General features: G+C 36.2%; 1 protein-coding gene across 1 annotated transcript in view; it reads left to right on the top strand.

Annotated features, from left to right (window-relative positions):
- Nucleotides 1-21,635, top strand: part of DOCK3 (dedicator of cytokinesis 3) — a 432,492-nt gene that overhangs the window by 83,632 nt on the left and 327,225 nt on the right. The window contains exon 3 of the mRNA XM_057706148.1: nt 12,231-12,271. Within this exon, the coding sequence (XP_057562131.1) occupies nt 12,231-12,271 (41 nt within the window). The remainder of the gene's footprint in view (nt 1-12,230; nt 12,272-21,635) is intronic.

Here is a 21,635-nt window from a genome sequence, read left to right as displayed (position 1 = left end):
GCAGTCTGACCATCAAAGTGGTTTCACTTTGTGTGCCAGCACTGTGAAATCTTGGAAATCGAAGATAAATGTTGAAAATGAAAGGAGAGAATTATGGTTGCAAAGGTACATTGTCCAGGGTTATTATGATAGGAAAACAGACATTTAGAAGATGTGTCATTGTACTAGCCCATAGAAAACATCTCCTTACTGTTGTTAATGATGTTGCAAATATTTGAGTTCTTTGATTCTTTTATCTGAGAAGTTATGAACTTTTTTGTTCTATATGTAAAAGACATTAAAAGAATGAGCTTTTTCTTTTTCCTTCTTTCTCTCTCTTTTTTTTAAAGCTCTTTCTGGGAATATAATTGCTTTACACTGTTGTGCCAGCTTTTGAGGTACACCAAAGGGAATCAGCTGTATTTATACATATATCCCCATACCCGCTCCCTCCTGCAACTCCCTCCCACCCTCCCTCTCCTGGCCCTCTAAGTCATCACCCAACATCAAATTTATCTCTCTATATTATGCAGCAAATTATAGCTAGCTATTTTACATTTGGTAGTGTATATATGTCAGTGCTACTCTCTCATTTCGTCCCACCTTCCCCTTTGCCCCCCCCACCCCGTGTCCTCAAGTCCGTTCTCTGCATCTGCATCTTTATTCTTGCCCTGTCACTGGGTTCATCAGTACCGTTTTTTTAGATTCCATATATATGAGTTAGCATACGGTATTTGTTTTCCTCTTTCTGGCTTACTTCGCTCTCTATGACAGACTCTAGGTCTGTCCACCTCATTATAAATAACTCAATTTCATTCCTTTTTATGGCTGAGTAATATTCTATTGTATATATGTGCCACATCTTCTTTATCCATTCATCTGTTGATGGGCATTGAGGTTGCTTCCATGTCCTGGCTATTGTAAATAATGCTGCAGTGGTACATGTTTCTTCTTGGATTATGGTTTTCTCTGGGTATATGCCCAGTAGTGGGATTGCTGGGTCATATGGTAGTTCCATTTTTAGTTTTTGAAGGAACCTCCAAACTGTTTTCCATAGTGGCTGTACCAACTTACATTCCCACCAACAGTGCAGGAGAGTTCCCTTTTCTCCACACCCTCTCCAACATTTATTGTTTCTAGATTTTTTTGATGATGGCCATTCTGACCGGTGTGAGGTATTACCTCATTGCGGCTCTTACTTGCATTTCTCTAATGATTAGTGATGTTGAGCATCTTTTCATGTGTCTTCTTTGGAGAAATGTCTATTTAGGTCTTCTGCCCATTTGTGGATTGTTATTAGCTTTTTTGGTATTAAGCTGCATGAGCTGCTTATATATATTGGAAATTAATCCTTTGTCAGTTGCTTCGTTGGCAAGTACTTTTTCCTATTCTGAGAGCTGTCTTCTTGTCTTGTTTATGGTTTCTTTCACTGTGGAAAAGCTTTTAAGTTTCATGAGGTCCCATTTGTTTATTCTTGATTTTATTTCCATTATTCTAGGAGGTGGGTTGAAAAGGATCTGCTTTGATGTATGCCATAGAGTGTTCTGCCTATGTTTTCCTCTAGGAGTTTTACAGAGTCTGGCCTTACATTTAGGTCTTTAATCCATTTTGAGTTTATTTTTGTGTATGATGTTAGGAAGTGTTCTAATTTCATTCTTTTACATGTAGCTGTCCAGTTTTCCCAGCACCACTTATTAGAGAGGCTGTCTTTTGTCCATTGTATATTCTTGCCTCCTTTGTCAAAGATAAGATGCTCATATGTGTTTATCTCTGGGCTTTCTATTCTGTTCCATTGATCTATATTTCTGTTTTTGTGCCAGTACCATACTGTCTTGATCACTGTAGCCTTGTAGTATAGTTTGAAGTCAGGAAGCCTGAGTCCTCCAACTCCGTCTTTCCTTCTCAAGATTGCTTTGGCTATTGGGGGTCTTTTGTGTTTCCATACAAATCGTAAAATTTCTTGTTCTAGTTCTGTGAAAAATGCCATTGGTAATTTGATAGGGATTGCGTTGAATCTGTAAATTGCTTTGGTAGTATAGTCATTTTCACAATGTTGATTCTTCCAATCCAAGAACATGGTATGTCCCTCCATCTGTTTGTGTCATCTTTGATTTCTTTCATTGGTGTCTTAAAGTTTTCTGCATACAGGTCTTTTGCCTCCTTAGGCAAGTTTATTCCTAGGTATTTTATTCTTTTTGTTGCAATGCTAAAGGGAAGTGTTTCCTTAATTTCTGTTTCTGTTCTTTCCTTGTTAGTGTATAGGAATGCAAGAGATTTCTGTGTATTAATTTTGTATCCTGCTACTTTGCTACATTCATCGATTAGTGCTAGCAGTTTTCTGGTAGAATCTTTAGGGTTTTCTATGTATAATATCATGTCATCTGCAAAGAGTGACAGTTTTACCTCTTCTTTCCCAATTTGAATTCCTTTTGTTTCATTTTCTTCTCTGATTGCTGTGGCTAAAACTTTCAAAACTATGTTGAGTGATAGTGGTGAGAGTGGGCACCGTTGTCTTGTTCCTGTCCTTAGAGGGAATGCTTTCAGTTTTTTCCCATTGAGAATGATGTTGGCTGTTGGTTTGTCATATATGACTTTTATTATGTTGAGGTAATTTCCTTCTATGCCCACTTTCTGGAGCATTTTTATCATAAATGGATGTTAAATTTTGTCAAAAGCTTTTTCTGCATCTATTGAGATGATCATATGGTTTTTATCCTTCAGTTTGTTGATATGATGTGTCACATTGATTGATTTGTGTATGTTGAAGAATCCTTGCATTCCAGGGATAAATCCCACTTGATCATGGTATATGATCTTTTTAATGTGCTGTTGGATTCTGTTAGCTAGTATTTTGTTGAGGATTTTTGCATCTATATTCATCAGTGATACTGGCCTGTAATTTTCTTTTTTTGTGACATCTTTGCCTAGTTTTGGTATCAGGGTGATGGTGGCGTTGTAGAATGAGTTTGGGAGTGTTCTTCCTTCTGCTGTATTTTGGGAAGTGTTTGAGAAGGATAGGTGTTAACTCTTCTCTAAATGTTTGATAGAATTCGCCTGTGAAGCCATTTGGCCCTGGGCTTTTGTTCCTTCTCTTTCTTATTCTTTCTTCATCCTCTTCAGTTCCGAATCTCTCATGGAATGATGGTAAAATTTGTAGCAGAGGTTTGATTTTAAGAAAAAGTGATGGCTGAAATTCATTGAGCACAGTTCTCATGACCCTCACAATGGTGGCATTGCATGAAGATGAAATGTGTTTTTTTTTAAGAACTTTTATTGAGATACAGTTAACAGACAATAACCTATATATATTTAGAGTGTACATTTTGGTGTCCCAGTCTCCCAATTCATTGCCCACCAACCTTCCCTCTTTCCCCACTTGGTATCCATATGTTTGTTCTCTACATCTGTGTCTCTGTTTCTGCCTTGCAAACCAGTTGATTTGTACCATTTTTCTATAGTGTGCATATATGTGTTAATATGCGATATTTGTTTTTCTCTTTCTGACTCACTTCACTCTGTATGACAGTCTCTAGGTCCATCCATGCCTCTACAAATGTCCCAGTTTCATTGCTTTTTACAGCTGAGTAATATTCCATTGTATATATGTACCACATCTTCTTTATCCATTCATCTGTTGATGGACATTTAGGTTGCTTCCATGTCCTGGCTATTGTAAATAGTATTGCAGTGAACATTGGATTGCATATGTCTTTTTGAATTATGGTTTTCCCTGGGTATATGTCCAGCAGTGGGATTGCTGGGTCGTATGGTAGTTCTATTTTTAGTTTTGTAAGGAACCTCCATACTGTTCTCCATAGTGGCTGTATCAATTTACATTCCCACCAAGAGTGCAAGAGCGTTCCCTTTTCTCCACACCCTCTCCAGCATTTACTGTTTGTAGATTTTCTGATGATGCCCATCCTAACAGGTGTGACGTGATACCTCATTGTAGTTTTGATTTGCATTTCTCTAACAATTAGTGATGTTGAGCAGCTTTTCATGTGCCTCTTGGCCATCCGTATGTCTTCTTTGGAGAAATGCCTGTTTAGGTCTTCTGCCCATTTTTTGATTGGGTTGTTTGTTTTTTTGATATTGAGCTGGATAAACTGTTTATATATTTCAGAGATTAATCCTTTGTCTGTTGATTCGTTTGCAAATATTTTCTCTCATTCTGAGGGTTGTCTTTTCATCTTGTTTATAGTTTTCTTTGCTGTGCAGAAGCTTTGAAGTTTCATTAGGTCCCACTTATTTATTTTTGTTTTTATTTCCATTATTCTAGGGGGTGGATCAGAAAAGATCTTGCTGTTATTTACGTCGAAGAGTGTTCTTCCTATGTTTTCCTCTAGGAGTTTTATACTGTCTGGCCTTACATTTAGGTCTTTAATCCATTTGGAGTTTAGTTTTGTGTATGATGTTAGGAAGTGTTCTAATTTCATTCTTTTACATGTAGCTGTCCAGTTTTCCCAGCACCACTTATTGAAGAGGCTGCCTTTTCTCCATTGTATATCCTTGCCTCCTTTGTCATAGATGAGGTGACCGTAGTTTATCTCTGGGCTTTCTGTCCTGTTCCATTGATCTATATTTCTGTATTTGTGTCAGTACCATACTGTCTTGATCACTGTAGCCTTGTAGTATAGCCTGAAGTCAGGAAGCCTGATTCCATCAACTCCATCTTTCCTTCTCAAGATTGCTTTGGCTATTGGGGGTCTTGTATGTTTCCATACAAATCGTAAAATTTCTTGTTCTAGTTCTGTGAAAAATGCCATTGGTAATTTGATAGGGATTGCGTTGAATCTGTAAATTGCTTTGGGTAGTATAGTCATTTTCACAATGTTGATTCTTCCAATCCAAGAACATGGTATGTCCCTCCATCTGTTTGTGTCATCTTTGATTTCTTTCATTAGTGTCTTCTAGTTTTCTGAGTACAGGTCTATTACCTCCTTGGTTAGGTTTATTCCTAGGTATTTTATTCTTTTTGTTGCAATGGTGAATGGGATTGTTTTCTTAATTTCTCTTTCTGATCTTTCATTGTTGGTGTATAGAAATACAAGAGATTTCTGTGTGTTCATTTTGTATCCTGCAACTTCACCAAATTCATTGATTAGCTCGAATAGTTTTCTGGTGGCATCTTTAGCATTTTCTATGTATAATATCATGTCATCTGTGAACAGTGACAGTTTAACTTCTTCTTTTCCAATTTGGATTCCTTTGATTTCTTTTTCTTCTCTGATTGCTGTGGCAAGGACTTCCAAAACTATGTTGAATAGTAGTGGTGAGTGGACATCCTTGTCTTGTTCCTGATCTTAGAGGGAATGTTTCCAGTTTTTCACCACTGAGAATGATGTTTGCTGTGCGTTTGTCATATATGGCCTTTATTATGTTGAGGTAGGTTCCCTCTATGCCCACCTTCTGGAGAGTTTTTAATCATAAATGGATGTTGAATTTTGTCAAAAGCTTTTTCTGCATGTATTGAGATGATCATGTGGTTTTTATCCTTCAGTTTGTTAATATGGTGTATCACATTGATTGATTTGCATATATTGAAGAATCCTTGCATTCCTGGGATAAACCCCACTTGATCATGGTGTATGATCCTTTTAATGTGTTGTTGGATTCTCTTGGCTAGTATTTTGTTGAGGATTTTTGCATCTAAATTCATCAGTGATATTGGTCTGTAATTTTCTTTTTTTGTTGTATCTTTGTCTGATTTTGATATCAGGGTGATGGTGGCCTCATAAAATGAGTTTGGGAGTGTTCCTTCCTCTGCAATGTGTTGGAAGAGCTTGAGAAGGATAGGTGTTAGCTCTTCTCTAAATGTTTGATAAAATTTGCCTGTGAATCCATCTGGTCCTGGACTTTCGTTTGTTGGGAGATTTTTAATCACAGTTTCAATTTCATTACTTGTATTTGGTCTGTTCACATTTTCTGTTTATTCCTGATTCAGTCTTGGAAGATTATTCCTTTCTAAGAATCTGTCCATTTCATCCAGGTTGTCCATTTTATTGGCATACAATTGCTTGTGGTAGTCTCTTATGGTGCTTTTTATCTCTGCGGTGTCCATTGTAACTTCTCTTGTTTCATTTCTAATTTTATTGATTTGAGTCCTCTCCCTCAATAATTTTTTTTTAAGCTACTTGGTATTCATCAAAAATGGTCTGTCTTCCTCTCTTTTGTTCCTCTACCTCCCAGTAAGAAGCAAGAGTTTATATTGTAATAATATGTGTATTTCATTCACAAAGACATAGCTCTTTGATAAACAGTATCATGAGACTTTACTTGATAAGAAATTGCTGACCTTTTTAAACATATGTTATCTGATCAAGTGCTCATCTGAAATCTTGAGATGGTGCTTAATCTGCATGTGGATTTTATCCCACTTATTCTTTCACTGTTGTTTTATAAAAACAGAAAGAATAAGTGCCAAATAGTCACTTGTATGAAAATATCAGTTATACTGAAACATTTGAATTACTTAAATCCTTAATTTTTCTTTGGGTAGTGTAAGAGAGATTCAGATGTTAATATGAATGGCATTGCAGTCAGATCTAAAATGACCTTTTGTAAGATTTAACAAGGTGGCCTCAAGGATTTATGAAACATGAGAAAGTATGGGAGTGTGAATAGTACTTCATATCATGTATAGTATGTTAAAGACAACAAAGCATTCCTGTAAATGTCTCCTAGTGCATACATACAGGAAGTTCTCTAAGGCAGTAATTTTCAACTTTTTCAGACCTAGTGCTACCCTACCTTTCCCCCCCTTTGTAACAACTTTATTGAGGTATAATTCACATACCATAAAATTCACTCCTGTAAAATATGCAATTCACTGTTTTTATGGTATATTTAGAGTGTGCAGCCATCATCTAATTTTAGAACATTTCATTACCGAGAAAGAAATCCCATACCCATTAGCAAACACTCCTCATTATCCCTCGACTCCCAGCCCCTGGCAACCATTAATCTGCTTTCTGTGTCTTTGGATTTGCTTATTCTGGACATTTCATATAAATGGAATTATATAATTCGTATCTGGCTGCTTTCACTTAGCACAGTATTTTCAAGGTTCACCCGTGTTGAAGCATGTTTCAAAACTTGATTCCTTTCTATACTTAGGTAGTGTTCCATTGTATGCCTGTACCACATTTGTTTATCCATTAATCAGTTGACTGGTGTTTGGCTTATTTCCACCTCTTGATTATTGTGAAGAGTGCTGCTGTGAACATTTGTGTGCAACTATTTGTTTGAATACCTCTTTTCAGTTTTTTTGGTTATATACTTAGGAGGGGAATTGCTGTGTCATATGGTAGTTCTATCTTTAACATTTTAAGAAACTGCCAAAGTGTTTTCCACAGTGTCTGCACCATTTTACAAACCTGTCAGTACTGTATGTGTTTCAGTATCTCCATATATTTGCCAGTGCTTGTAATTATCTTGTTCATTGTAGTCACTTCATTGGGGGAGAAATGGTAACTCACTGTGGTTTTGATTTACATTTGTTTAATGACTAAAAATGTTGAACTTCTCTTTGTGTCCTTATTGGTCATTTGTGTATCTTCTCTGGAGAAATGTCTATTTAAACCCTTTGCCCATTAAAAATTAGATTATCTTTTATTTATTTGTACAAGTTCTTTATATATTCTGGGTACTGGTCTCTTATTGAGTATGTGATTTGCACCCATTTACTCCCATTCTCTGTGTTGTATTTTTGCTTTCTTAGTATCCTTTTAAGCACAAAAGCTTTGATTTTGATAAAGTCAAATTTATTTTTCCTCATGTTGCTTCTGTGTGAAATTATTGCTTAACCCACGGTCATGAAGATTTACTCCTATGTTTTCTTCTAAGAATCTTTGTCTTTTCAAAATATAAATATTTTTTAATGTCTTCTCTGGTAAGTCAGTCCACCCTACAGATCTCTAAAAATTCCTCTCGGGTGCAGCAATATCCCCAATTCAGTGCTGTTGTGTAAGGGATAATATATGGGAGTAGAATTTCAGTGTCATACATTATGCAGGTAATACTGCATTGCTTTTGAAAGTGGGGACCATTTATTATCGCCCTCACTAGCAGTATCTGATTGCTCTACATTCTCTTGCCAACACCTGATATTGTTAGAATTTAAAATAAAAATTATAATATATTTATTTTAGCATTTTACATATTAAAACAAAACAGTTTAAATTTCCATTCTAGAGGGTTTTTTGAGAATTTATTAGAAAGAACACGTGTTTAGACTTTACTAGAGATTTGGTATTGAATGTTTGAATGAGGAACAGTTCCTACCTAAAATAAACATATAATCTAATTGAGAAATTAAAAAAGTAAAATAAAAATTCTAACCAATGTGGTAGATGTGAAGTATAGCATTGTGTGTGTATTTATGTTAGTCAGGTTATTGAGGTATAACTCATATACAGTAAGAGTCATCCTTTTTGGAGTATAGTTATAAGAATTTCGTGAATTTTGACAAATACGTAGTGTTATAACTATCACCACAGTCTAGGTACAGAACATTTTCATCACCTCCAAGTATAACATCATGCTCCTTGTAGTCAAACTTCCTCCCCAACCCCTTTCTTCCAACCCTGGCAACCACTGATCTGTCCTTCTAGTTTTGTGTTTTCCAGAGTATCATATAAATAAAATCATACATTATATAGTGTCTGGCTGTCTTCACTTAGCATAATGCATTGGAAAGCCATTTATGTCTTATGTATCAGTAGTGTGTTCTTCCTTAGCAATATTTCATCATACAGATTGAAATCACATTGTAGTTATCTGTGCAGCAGTTGATGGACATTTGAATTGTTTTGTTTTTGAATGTGCTGAATAAAGTTGTTATAAACAATGAGTATAGATTTTAGTGTAGGCTTTTTTTGTATTGGGCAAATACATAGGGGTGGGATTACATGTAGTAAATGAGTTTAAAAAAAAAACCCAACTTTTATCTTGGAGCAATTTTAGGTTCACAGCAAAATTGAGCAGAAAGTACAGACAGTTATACCCACTTCCTTCACACCAGGCGCAGCCTCTCCCAGTATCACCATCACTCACTATGGTGGATACACTTGTTACAGTTGATAAATCTACATAGACAAATCATTATCACCCGAAGTCCATAGTTTACATCAGAGTTCACTCTTGTTGTTGTACACACTGTTGATTTAGGTAAGTATATCATGGCATGTATCCACCACTATAGTGTCATAGAGAGTAGTTTCACTGCCCTAAAAATTCTCTTTACCTCTTTATCGCTCCCTCCCCCCATCCCTTGGCAACCGTTGATTTTTTTTACTGTCTCCATGGTTTTGCCTTTTCCAGATTGTCATGTAGTTAGAATCATACACTGTGTGGCCTTTACACTTTGGCTTATTTCCTTTAGTAATATGCATATAAAGATGTATCACATTCACCTATTGAAGGTCATCTTCATTTCTTCTGAGTTTTGGCAATTAGGAATAAAGCTGTTATAAACATCCATTTGCAGGTTTTTGTGTGGACATAAATGTTCAGCTCATCTGAATAAATACCAAGGAGTGAGATTGATGGATCATGTGGTAAAAGTATATTTAGTTTTGTAAGAAACTGCCAAACTGTCTTCGAAAGTGGCTATATCATTTTGGATTCCCATCAGTAGTAAAAGCTCCTGTTGTTCAACATCCTCATCAGCACTTGGTGTTATCAGTGTTTTGGATTTTGCCTATTCTAGTAGGTGTGCAGTGGTATCTCATTGTTGTTTTAATTTTTAATTCCTGAATCATGTATGATGTTGAGCATCTTTTCATATGCTTATTTGCCAACCCTGTATCTTCTTTGGTGAGGTATCTGTTCAGATCTGTGTTCATTTGTTAATTGAGAACAAACTAGTAGTTACCAGTAGGGAGAGGCAATATAGGAGTAGGGAATTAAGAGGTACAAATTATTAGATATAAAATAAGCTACAAGGATATATTGTACAACATGAGGAATATAGCCAATATTTTATAATAAGTGTAAATGGAGTATAACCTTAAAAATTTATTCTTTAATGGAGTGTGCTTAAGAAATCTTTGTCTAGCCACAAGATCACAACAATGTCTCTTGTTTTCCTTGTATAGTTTTACACTTTTAGATACATTTTGAGGTAATTTTGTTTATAGTGCAAAGTATAGGTTGGGATTCTTTTTTTTTCTTTTTGTACATGTATGTTCAATTGTTTCAGCACCATTTGTTGAAAGACTATCATTTCTCCATTGAATTGCTTTTGTACCTTTGTCAAAAATCAGTTATTGGGACTTTCTAGGTGGCGCAGTGGTTAAGAATCCATCTGCCAGTGCAGGGGACACGGGTTCCATCCCTGCTCCAGGAAGATCCCGTATACTGCGGAGCAGCTAAGCCTGTGTGCCACAACTGTTGAAGCCCATGCACCTAGAGCCTGTGCTCCGCAACAAGAGAAGCCACTGCAATGAGGAGCCCATGCACCACAAGGAAGAGTAGCCCCCGCTCTCCACAACTAGAGAAAGCCCATGTGCAGCCAATAAATAAATAAATAAATTTAAATAAATAAGTTAAATAAATAAAGTGACTATGAGATCTATGCTACGAATGAAAAAAAAATCAATTGTTCATTTGTGTGTAGGTTAATTTCTGAATTTTACAATCCATTTCATTGATTTCTGTGTCTTTTCTTTAGCCAGTATTACACTTTCAATTATGGTAGGTTTATATTAAGTCTTAAAATCAGGTAGTGTGAGTTATTCAAATTTTTTCTTTTTTTTTTTCAAAATTGTTTTGACTATTAGTCATTTGCCTTTCCTTATAAATTTTAGAGAGAACTTGTTAATATCCTACCAAAAATTTTGCTGGAATTTTGATTGGGATTGAATTGAATCTATAGATCAATTTAGGGATAATTGATATCCTAACAGTGCTAAGTTTTATAATTTGTGAACTTGGTATGCCTCTTCCTTTATTTAGGTCTTCCTGGGTTTCTTCTTTTCCGTCCTCTTCAGGGGCTGTTAGTTTTCTGGTTTTCACTGTGAATATGGGACTGGTTTTCAAATTTAACACAGGGCTGTGGAGAGGGAGATGGGATAGGGCAAGTTAAACGGGTCGTTTTGTCTGAGATTCAGATTTCTTGAATAAATACTCTTTGGATTATTTTAAGTCTTTAGTTTGCTTTTAGAGTTCTAAAAAAGTTGATTTTGACAGTTTTTGTCAGAGTTATTATTGCTTTTATTGAGGATAGGTTTTTTGGCAGTCCTTACTCTGCCATACCTGCTGATATCATTCTTTATCTTGTTTAAGATATTGTAAAGTGTCACATTGGTCAGGTTGTCACTTACAAAAAATTGAAGATATTGAGACTCTCAAGTGTAAATTGAGTTATTCAAATTTATGATCTCATCTGTTGTACTAAACAGAAATAAGAGTATTTCTTCTTTTATTGTTTGTTGTGATTTCAGTGGAGAAAAAGTTGATTCTTTTCCTGATAGCTTTGTTGTGGGACTTAAAGGTTAATACATGGAACAAGTCAGTTTCAGTACAGGAATTAAGAATAGTAAGCTCTCAGTTAATATTAGCTATCATCAGCTATCTCCTCTTTCCTTTTTCTTCATATTCCTCCTTTAAATACAACTCTTGGCTTCCTCTTGTACTCATTGGAGTTGTTTCCTCTTAAACCCAAGTAGAGAAACTATAGCAAAACTCTGAAAACAGTAGATTGGATTTGAGAAAAGTTGATAAAAATATTTCCTTTCTCTGAAAATTGTTTCTATTGTGTAATTTAAGTTTTCATTGTTATTGCTGTGTATGAATGGTAAGAGGGAATAAATGAAGCACTGATGTCAGCTTTAGCAGCTGAAAAGCCAAGAAATGAGAGTAGTGTAGTTTAGTGCATGGCAGATTCAGTGAGACCAAGAAATAGAAAGTCTGGGCTGTCTGTACTCCCTATCTGCCCTGTATGATTTTGGCATTTTCCTAACCCCTAACAGTTTCGTCTGGGATTTTAAGGAGTTGCCTATATATCCTTTGAAGTCTTTTCTAAATTTTTTTTTTGTCTTATTCAGTTGAAAGGGATTTTGTGCCTTTTGATGAAAATTGGGAATGTATTTATTGTAAGATTGTTTCTTTTGGAATAAATTATGCTTAACAAAGGCATACACTACCTAAAACTTACTAGAAAGTTGCATTAATTATCCTAAAATTAATCTTGTCTCTTACCAAAAATGACAACAGTATGATTTTAATATCTTTTGTATGCTTTGTTTTAGGTTGGTATAGAGGAGTTTCAACAAAGAAGCCAAATGTAAAGGTAATGAGAAGTTTACCGTTACCTTTTCTAATGTAGAAAGCTGCCTAGTATGTTTGTTTGATATAAAAACAGTTCTTACTTGTCTGTCTTTTAATCTTTTACAGTAGCCATACACATTCTTTCCTTTACAGAACTGTATTAGACTCTACCCTGTCTCAGCACTATTAAAATGACTTTTTAAAAAGGACAGAAAATGTGTGTATGGTAATAGCTGCAAAGCTTATTTTGAAAAAGCCTATTTAGGACATTTAATATTTTTTCCTTAAATTAGTTGACAAAAAGTAAATTGACTTTTTCATAGGCGTAGTCTTGTGTAGTCATGTGATTAATTAGATCAGTTTATTTCTAAAATGGAAAAAACTTTAAAATAATGTTCAATTAGATATGCCTCTGTTGATCATACTGTTCTTATTAAAATATGAATTTAAATAAGACTTTTTAGTACCAAATACTAATTTTATCAGCTAAATTTATGTGTTTATTACCAATTAATAGTAATTTGATCAAAAGAAATATATTTTAACTGGCAGTTATAATACATGTAGCAACATTCTTTTCCAGTAATGCATTTGCAAACATTTTTCTGCTTTTCTTTTTCTATAATATTATCAGCTTTTCTTATATATTTTCTGTAGGCTTAATATTTAGTGTATTATGCTTTTTCTTATATAGAAAAAACAAAAATTGTCATGTATTATTTTTATTAAAAAATAAAAATTTTCAGAGTTGTAATCATCAATTTTGCTAGTAGAGTCACTTGTTTTGTTAGTTTTTAGGGTAGTGATTATAAGAAGACAATATCTGCCAACTTTCATTCCTCATAGCCAGGGTTCCTTATCGTTGGCAGTGTTGAAATTTTGGGCCAAATAATTCTTTGCTATCTTGTACATTATAAGGAATTTAGCAGCATAAATGACCACCACTCACTAACATCTCCTCTCAAGTTGTGGCAATGAAAAATGTCTCCCAACATTGCCAAAGGCCCTGGAGCTGGGGGGGTGGGGGGTGGGGGGGAGGTGGGTAGGGGGTGGGAGGGGTGGTGGTGGTAAAATTGCCCCTGGTTAAGAATTACTCCTCATAGGTAATTTTTTACCTTGTATCTCTAGTTTTATTTTTATTTTTTTAATGTTTATTTATTTATTTATTTTGGCTGTGCTGGATCTTAATTGTGCCACAGGGGATCTTTGTTGCAGCATGTGGGCTTCTTAATTGTGGCATGTGGACTTCTTCATTGTGGCATGTGACCTAGTTCTCTGACCAGGGATCAAAACCAGACTCCCTGCATTAGGAGCATGGAGTATTACCCACTGGACCACCAAGGAAGTCCCTTGTATCTCTAGTTTTAAGACACACTTTCACGTGTTATTTTCATCTCAGGAAGGCTCATGTGAAAATTTTTTTTTCTTGTTTTTAAAATTGGGGTATAGTTGTTTTACAATGTTGTGTTAGGTTTTTTTTTTATTATTTTTTAAATTTTTTTAATTTTTTAAGCTCTTTTTTGGAATATAATTGCTTTACATACTTGTACCAGCTTATGAGGTACACCACAGTGAATCAGCTGTATTTATACACATATCCCCATATCCCCTCCCTCCCATGACTCCCCCCACCCTCCCCATCCCTGCCCTCTAAGGCTACCCTCCCCATCCCGGCCCTCTAAGGCATCGCCCATCGTCGAGTTGATCTCCCTTTGTTATACAGCAACGTCCCACTAGCTATCTGTTTTACAGTTGGTAGTGTATATATGTCTATGCTACTCTCTCACTTCGTCCCAGTTTCCCCTTTGCACCCCCCCTCGCCCCCCCCAACCCCGTGTCCTACAGTCCATTCTCTGCATCGGCATCCTTATTCTTGTCCTGTCACTGGGTTCAGCAGTACCTTTTTTTTTTTTTTTTTTTTTTTTAGATTCCATATATATGAGTTAGCATACAATATTTGTTTTTCTCTTTCTGGCTTACTTCACTCTGTATGGCAGACTGTAGTTCTATCCACCTCATTATATATAGCGCCATTTCATTCTTTTTTATGGCTGAGTAATATTCCATTGTATATATATGCCACATCTTCTTTATCCATTCATCTGTTGATGGGCATTGAGGTTGCTTCCATGTCCTGGCTATTGTAACTAGTGTTGCAGTAAACATTATGGTACATGTTTCTTTTTGGGTTATGGTTTTCTCTGGGTATATGCCCAGTAGTGGGATTACTGGGTCATATGGTAGTTCTATTTGTAGTTTTTGAAGGAACCTCCAAACTGTTTTCCATAGTGGCTGTACCAACTTACATTCCCACCAACAGTGCAGGAGAGTTCCCTTTTCTCCACACCCTCTCCAACATTTATTGTTTCTAGATATTTTGATGATGGCCATTCTGACCAGTGTGAGGTGATACCTCATTGTGGCTTTGACTTGCATTTCTCTAATGATTAGTGATGTTGAGCATCTTTTCATGTGTCTGTTGGCCATCTGTATGTCTTCTTTGGAGAAATGTCTATTTAGGTCTTCTGCCCATTTGTGGATTGGGTTATTTGCTTTTTTGGTATTAAGTTGCATAAGCTGCTTATATATTTTGGAGATTAATCCTTTGTCCGTTGCTTCATTGGCAAGTATTTTCTCCCATTCTGAGGGTTGCCTTCTTGTCTTGTTTATGGTTTCTTTCACTGTGGAAAAGCTTTTAAGTTTCATGAGGTCCCATTTGTTTATTCTTGATTTTATTTCCATTATTCTAGAAGGTGGGTCGAAAAGGATCTTGTTTTGATGTATGCCATAGAGTGTTCTGCCTATGTTTTCCTCCAGGAGTTTTACAGAGTCTGGCCTTACATTTAGGTCTTTAATCCATTTTGAGTTTATTTTTTGTGTATGGTGTTAGGAAGTATTCTAATTTCATCCTTTTACATGTTGCTGTCCAATTTTCCCAGCACCATTTATTGAAGAGGGTTTTTTTCCGTTGTATATTCTTGCCTCCTTTGTCAAAGATAAGGTGCCCATATGTGCTTGGGTTTACCTCTGAGTTCTCTGTTCTGTTCCATTGATCTTCCTTTCTGTTTTTGTGCCAGTACCATACTGTCTTGATCACTGTGGGCTTGTAGTATAGTTTGAAGTGAGGAAGCCTGAGTCCACCAACTCCATCTTTCCTTCTCAGGATTGCTTTGGCTATTCAGGGTCTTTTGCGTTTCCATACAAATTGTAAGATTTCTTGTTCTAGTCCTGTGAAAAATGCCCTTGGTAATTTGATAGGGATTGCGTTGAATCTGTAAATTGCTCCGGGTAAGATAGTCATTTTCACAATGTTGATTCTTCCAATACAAGAACATGGTATGTCTCTCCATCTGTTTGTATCATCTTTGATTTCTTTCATTGGTGTCTTAAAGTTTTCTGCATACAGGTCTTTTGCCTCCTTAGGCAGGTTTATTCCTAGGTATTTTTTTTCTTTTTGTTGCAGTGGTAAATGGGAGAGTCTCCTTAATTTCTTTTTCTGCTTTTTCGTTGTTAGTGTATAGGAATGCAAGAGATTTCTGTGCATTAGTTTTGCATCCCGCTACTTTACTAAATTCAGCAATTAGTGCTAGCACTTTTCTGGTAGAGTCATTCGGGTTTTCTATGTAGAATAGCATGTCATCTGCAAAGGGTGACAATTTTACTTCTTTTCCAATTTGGATTCCTTTTATTTCATTTTCTTCTCTGATTGCTGTGGCTAAAACTTCCAAAACTATGTTGAATAATAATGGTGAGCTTGGACACCCTTGTCTTGTTCCTGTTCTTAGGGGAAACTCTTTCAGTTTTTCACCATTTAGAACGATGTTGGCTGTTGGTTTGTCATATATGGCTTTTATTATGTTGAGGTAATTTCCTTCTATGCCCATTTTCTGGAGAGCTTTTGTCATAAATGGATGTTGAACTTTGTCAAAAGCTTTTTCTGCACCTATTGAGATGATCATATGGTTTTTATCCTTCAATTTGTTGATGTGATATATCACATTGATTGATTTGTGTATGTTGAAGAATCCTTGCATCCCAGGGATAAACCCCACTTGATCATGGTATATGATCTTTTTAATGTGCTGTTGGATTCTGTTAGCTAGTATTTTGTTGAGGATTTTTGCATCTGTATTCATCAGTGATATTGGTCTGTAGTTTTCTTTTTTTGTGACATCTTTGCCTGGTTTTGGTATCAGGTTGATGGTGGCCTTGTAGAATGAGTTTGAGAGTGTTCCTCCTTCTGCCGTATTTTGGGAAGTGTTTGAGAAGGATAGGTGTTAACTCTTCTCTAAATGTTTGATAGAATTCGCCTGTGAAGCCATCTGGCCCTGAGCTTTTGTTTGTTGGGAGACTTTTAATCACAGTCTCAATTTCAGTTCTTGTGATTGGTCTGTTCATATGTTCTATTTCTCCCTGGTTCAGTCTTGGAAGATTGTATTTTTGTAAGAAATTATCCATTTCTTCCAGGTTATGCAATTTATTGGCATGTAATTGCTTTTGGTAGTCTCTCATGATCTTTTGTATTTCTGCGATGTCAGTTGTTACTTCTCCTTTTTCATTTCTGCTGGTGTTGATTTGTGTCTTCTCCCTTTTTTTCTTGATGAGTCTGGCTAATGGTTTATCAATTTTATCTTCTCAAAGAACCAGCTTTTAGTTTCACTGATCTTTGCTATTGTTTCCTTCCTTTCTTTTTCATTTATTTCTGATCTGATCTTTATGATTTGTTTCCTTCTGCTCACTTTGGGGTTTTTTTGTCCTTTCTCTAATTGTTTTAGGTGTAAGGTTAGGTTGTTTATTCGATATTTTTCTTGTTTCTTGAGGTAGGACTGTATTGCTATAAACTTCCCTCTTAGGACTGCTTTTGCTGCATCCCATAGGTTTTGGGTTGTTATGTTTTCATTGTCGTTTGTTTCTAGATATTTTTTGATTTCCTCTTTGATTTCTTTAGTGATTTCTTGGTTGTTTAATAGCCTATTGCTTACTCTCCATGTGTTTGTATTTTTTACAATTTTGTTCCTGTAATTGATATCTAATCTCATGGCCTTGTGGTCAGAGAAGATACTTGATAGGATTTCAGTTTTCTTGAATTTACTGAGGCTTGATTTGTGACCCAAGATGTGATCTATCCTGGAGAATGTTCTGTGTGCACTTAAGAAGAAAGTGTATTCTGTCATTTTTGGATGGAATGTCATATAAATATCAGTTAAGTCGAGATGATCTAATGTGTCATTTAAAGCTTGTGTGTCCTTATTTATTTTCTGTTTGGATGATCTGTCCATTGATGTAAGTAGGTTGTTAAAGTCTCCTACTATTATTGTGTTACTGTCGATTTCCCCTTTTATGGCTGTTAGCACTGCCTTATGTATTGAGGTGCTCCTGTGTTGGGTGCATACATGTTGGCAATTGTTATATCTTCTTCTTGGATTGATCCCTTGATCATTACGTAGTGTCCTTCCTTGTCTCTTGTAATAGTCTTTACTTTCAAGTCTAATTTGTCTGATATGAGTATTGCTACTCCAGCTTTCTTTTGACTTCCATTTGCATGGAATATCTTTTTCCATCCCTTTACTTTCAGTCTATATGTATCCTTTGGTCTGTAGTGGCTTTCTTGTGGGCAGCATGTAGAAGGGTCTTGTTTTTGTATCCATTCAGCCAGTCTGTGTCTTTTGGTTGGAGCATTTAATCCATTTACATTTAAGGTGATTATTGACATGTGTGTTCCTATTACCATTTTCTTAATTATTTTGGGGTTTTTTTGTAGATCTTTTCCTTCTCTTGTGTTTCCTGCTTAGAAAAGTTCCTTTAGCAGTTGTTGTAAGGCTGATTTGATGGTGCTGAATTCTCTTAACTTTTGCTTGTCTGTAAAGCTTTTGATTTCTCCATTGAATCTGAATGAGATTCTTGCTGGGTAGAGTATTCTTGGTTGTAGGTTTTTCTCTTTCAGGACTTTCATTATCTCCTGCCATTCCCTTCTGGCCTGCAGAGTTTCTGCAGAAAGATCAGCTGTTATCCTTATGGGTTTTCCCTTATATGTTATTCGTTGCTTTTCTTTTGCAGCTTTTAATATTTTTTCTTTGTGTTTAATTTTCGTTAGTTTGATTAATATGTGTCTTGGCATATTTCTCCTTGGGTTTATTCTGTATGGGACTCTCTGTGCTTCTTGGACTTGATTAATTATTTCCTTTCCCATGTTGGGGAAGTTTTCCAGTATAACCTCTTCAAATATTTTCTCAGACCCTTTCTTTTTTTCTTCTTCTTCTGGGATGCCTATGATTCGAATGTTGGTACGCTTAATGTTGTCACCAAGGTCTCTGAGACTGTCTTCCATTCTTCTTATTCTTTTTTCTCTTTCCTGCTCTGTGGCAGTTATTTCCCCCATTCTATCTTCCAACTCACTTATTCGTTCTTCTGCCTCAGTTATTCTGCCGTTTATACCATCTAGAGTATTTTAAATTTCAGTTATTGTGTTGTGCATTACTGTTTGTTTGCTCTTTAGTTCTTCTGAGTCCTTATCAGCTGTTTCTTGTATTTTCTGTATTTTGTTATTGAAATTTTGGATCATCTTTACTATCATTACTCTTAATTCTTTTTCAGGCAATTTTCCTATTTCCTTTTCATTTATTTGATCTTGTGGGTTTTTTTCCTGCTCCTTTGCCTGCATTGTGTCTTTGTTTTCTCTTAGTAGTCCAAACCTCAGTGGTTGCTTGTCCTGGCAATAAAGGGGTTTAAAGAAGACTGTCCAAGCCCCAGACTAATGGCAGAGTGTTGAGTCAAACAAATGCTAAGTCAAGGAAGCACATACATGTATAAGGCACACAAATACTGAATCCAGTAGAACATGCGGCACTAGAAAGACCTGACAGGAGAACCCCAGTATGCTATCAGACAATCAAGGAGAAAAGCAACAGAAATTCAAAACCAATACAGAACAAAACAAAAACAGACAAACAAACAAAAAAAACACCACGGACACACAAACACAAATCCAGGGAGATTTTTAAAGCTGGGAGCAAATATAATAAAGAGCAAGCGTACCGCCAGACAGACTGAAGAGTCTCAGAATGAGATCAGACAATTATATGTAGAACTAAGATAAAGACAAAACCTAATAATAAATACGAAAGCAGTGTGTCATCTGGAGAATAAAGCAAGGAAATAGAGTGGACCGATAATATTGCTTATAAGTATATTAAGATAAAATAAACTAAAAAAGAAAAGAAGACAGGGCAGAAGAAGAGTGTAGTGTGACTGGAAACATGAAAAGAAAAAGAAAGAAGTAGAAATGTATAAAAGAGATGAAAAGAAAGTAGGAGAGATTCAGTCAGTACTACAAAAACTTAGCTAGAAATAGAAATATATAAAAAGGCTAAAAATAAAAATAGAATAAAAAATAGAATTAAAAAATATGTTATAAAACATGTAGATCCCTTAGGACTAAGATCGTAATTAATAAAAACAAACAAACAAAAAACAAAAATAAAACAAACTAAAACTGACCCCAGAATGGGCCAGATCAATAGAATTAATACTAATATTTCTCTTTCCTTGGGGACTCAGCTGTAAGTGTCCTTCTACCCTTGGGGTTTTGTCTTATTCTGCAACCCGCAGAGCTTCCTTTATTGTTCGTCTGTAAGCGCTGGTGTGTGGGGAGAGAGAGGGTACAATAGCGGCTCCTTCCCCTGGGGGTGAGTGAGCAGTGGTGCCCTGCCTACGTCATGGCGGCTCAGGTGGCTCAGGCTGAGAGAGTGACTCCAACCATGGCTCCTCCCCGCTGCTACGACTCCGCCGGTTCACCCTGCCTGGGTCACAGCAACTTGGGCGTCTCAGGCCGAGAGGGGGACTCCAACTGTGCCTTGTGTTAGTTTCTACTGTACAGTGAAGTGGAATTTCCTGTGCAATACAGCAGGTTCTCATTAGTTATCTATTTTATACATACTAGTGTATATATGTTAATTCCAGTCTCCCAGTTCATCTCACCTGCCCCTTTCTCTGCTTGGTGTCCATATGTTTGTTCTCTACATCTGTGTCTCTATTTATGCCTTTCAGACCAGTTCATCTGTATCAGTTTTCTAGATTCCACAAATATGCGTTAATATACAGTATTTGTTTTTCTCTTTCTGACTTACTTCACTCTGTATGACAGTCTCTAGGTCCATCCACGTCTTTACAAATGACCCCATTTCATTCCTTTTTATGGCTGAGTAATATCCCATTGTATATATGTACCACAGCTTCTTTATCCGTTTGTCTGTTGATGAGCATTTAGGTTGCTTCTATGTCCTGGCTATTGTAAATAATGCTGCAGTGAACACTGGGGTACATGTGATTTTTTGAATTATGGTTTTCTCTGGGTATATGTCCAGTAGTGGAATTGCTGGGTCACACGGTAATTCTGTTTTTAGTTTTTTAATTTTTTTATGTTTTTAAATTAATTAATTAATCTAATTTTGGCTGTGTTGGATCTTTGTTGCTGCGTTCAGGTTTCTCTAATTGCTTCGAGCGGGGGCTACTCTTTGTTGCGGTGTGCAGGCTTCTCATTGCAGTGGCTTCTCTTGTTGTGGAGCACGGGCTCTAGGTGTGCAGGTTTCAGTAGTTGGGGCATGTGGGCTCAGAAATTGTGGCTTTTGGGCTGTAGAGCGTAGGCTGGCTCAGTATTTGTGGCTTATGTGCTTCATTGCTCCATGGCATGCGGGATCTTCCCGGACCAGGGCTTGAACCCGTGTCCCCTGCATTGGCAGGTGGATTCTTAACCATTGCACTATCAGTGAAGTCCTTGTTTTTAGTTTTTTGAGGAACCTCCATACTGTTCTCTACAGCAGCTGTGTCAGTTTACATTCCCACCAGCAGTGCGAGGGGATTCCCTTTTCTCCACACCTTCTCTAGCATTCATTGTTTGTAGATTTTCTGATGACGCCCATTCTAACTGGTGTGAGGTGATACCTCATTGTAGTTTTGATTTGCATTTCTCTAATAATTAGTGATGTTGAGCAGCTTTTCATGTGCCTCTTGGCCATCTGTATGTCTTCTTTGAAGAAGTGTCTGTTTAGGTCTTCTGCCTATTTTTTGATTGGGTTGTTTGTTTTTTTGACATTGAACTGCATGTGCTCTTTGTATATTTTGGAGGTTAATCCTTTGTCCATTGATTCATTAGCAAATAGTTTCTCCCATTCGGAGGGTTGTCTTTTCATCTTGTTTCTGGTTTCCTTTGCTGTGCAAAAGCTTTTAAGTTTCATTAGATCTCATTTGTTTAATTTTGTTTTTATTTCCATTACTCTAGGAGGTGGGTCAAAAAAATGCTGCTGTGATTTATGTCCAAAAGTGTTCTACCTATGTTTTCCTCTAAGAGGTTTATAGTATCCAGTCTTACATTTAGATCTTTAATCCAT

The sequence above is a fragment of the Hippopotamus amphibius genome, chromosome 13, assembly GCF_030028045.1.
Source record: "Hippopotamus amphibius kiboko isolate mHipAmp2 chromosome 13, mHipAmp2.hap2, whole genome shotgun sequence".
NCBI classification, from domain to species: Eukaryota; Metazoa; Chordata; class Mammalia; order Artiodactyla; family Hippopotamidae; genus Hippopotamus; species Hippopotamus amphibius.
The sequence above is the reverse complement of the archived record's forward strand: the minus strand, read 5'-3'. Positions and strand labels throughout refer to the sequence as shown.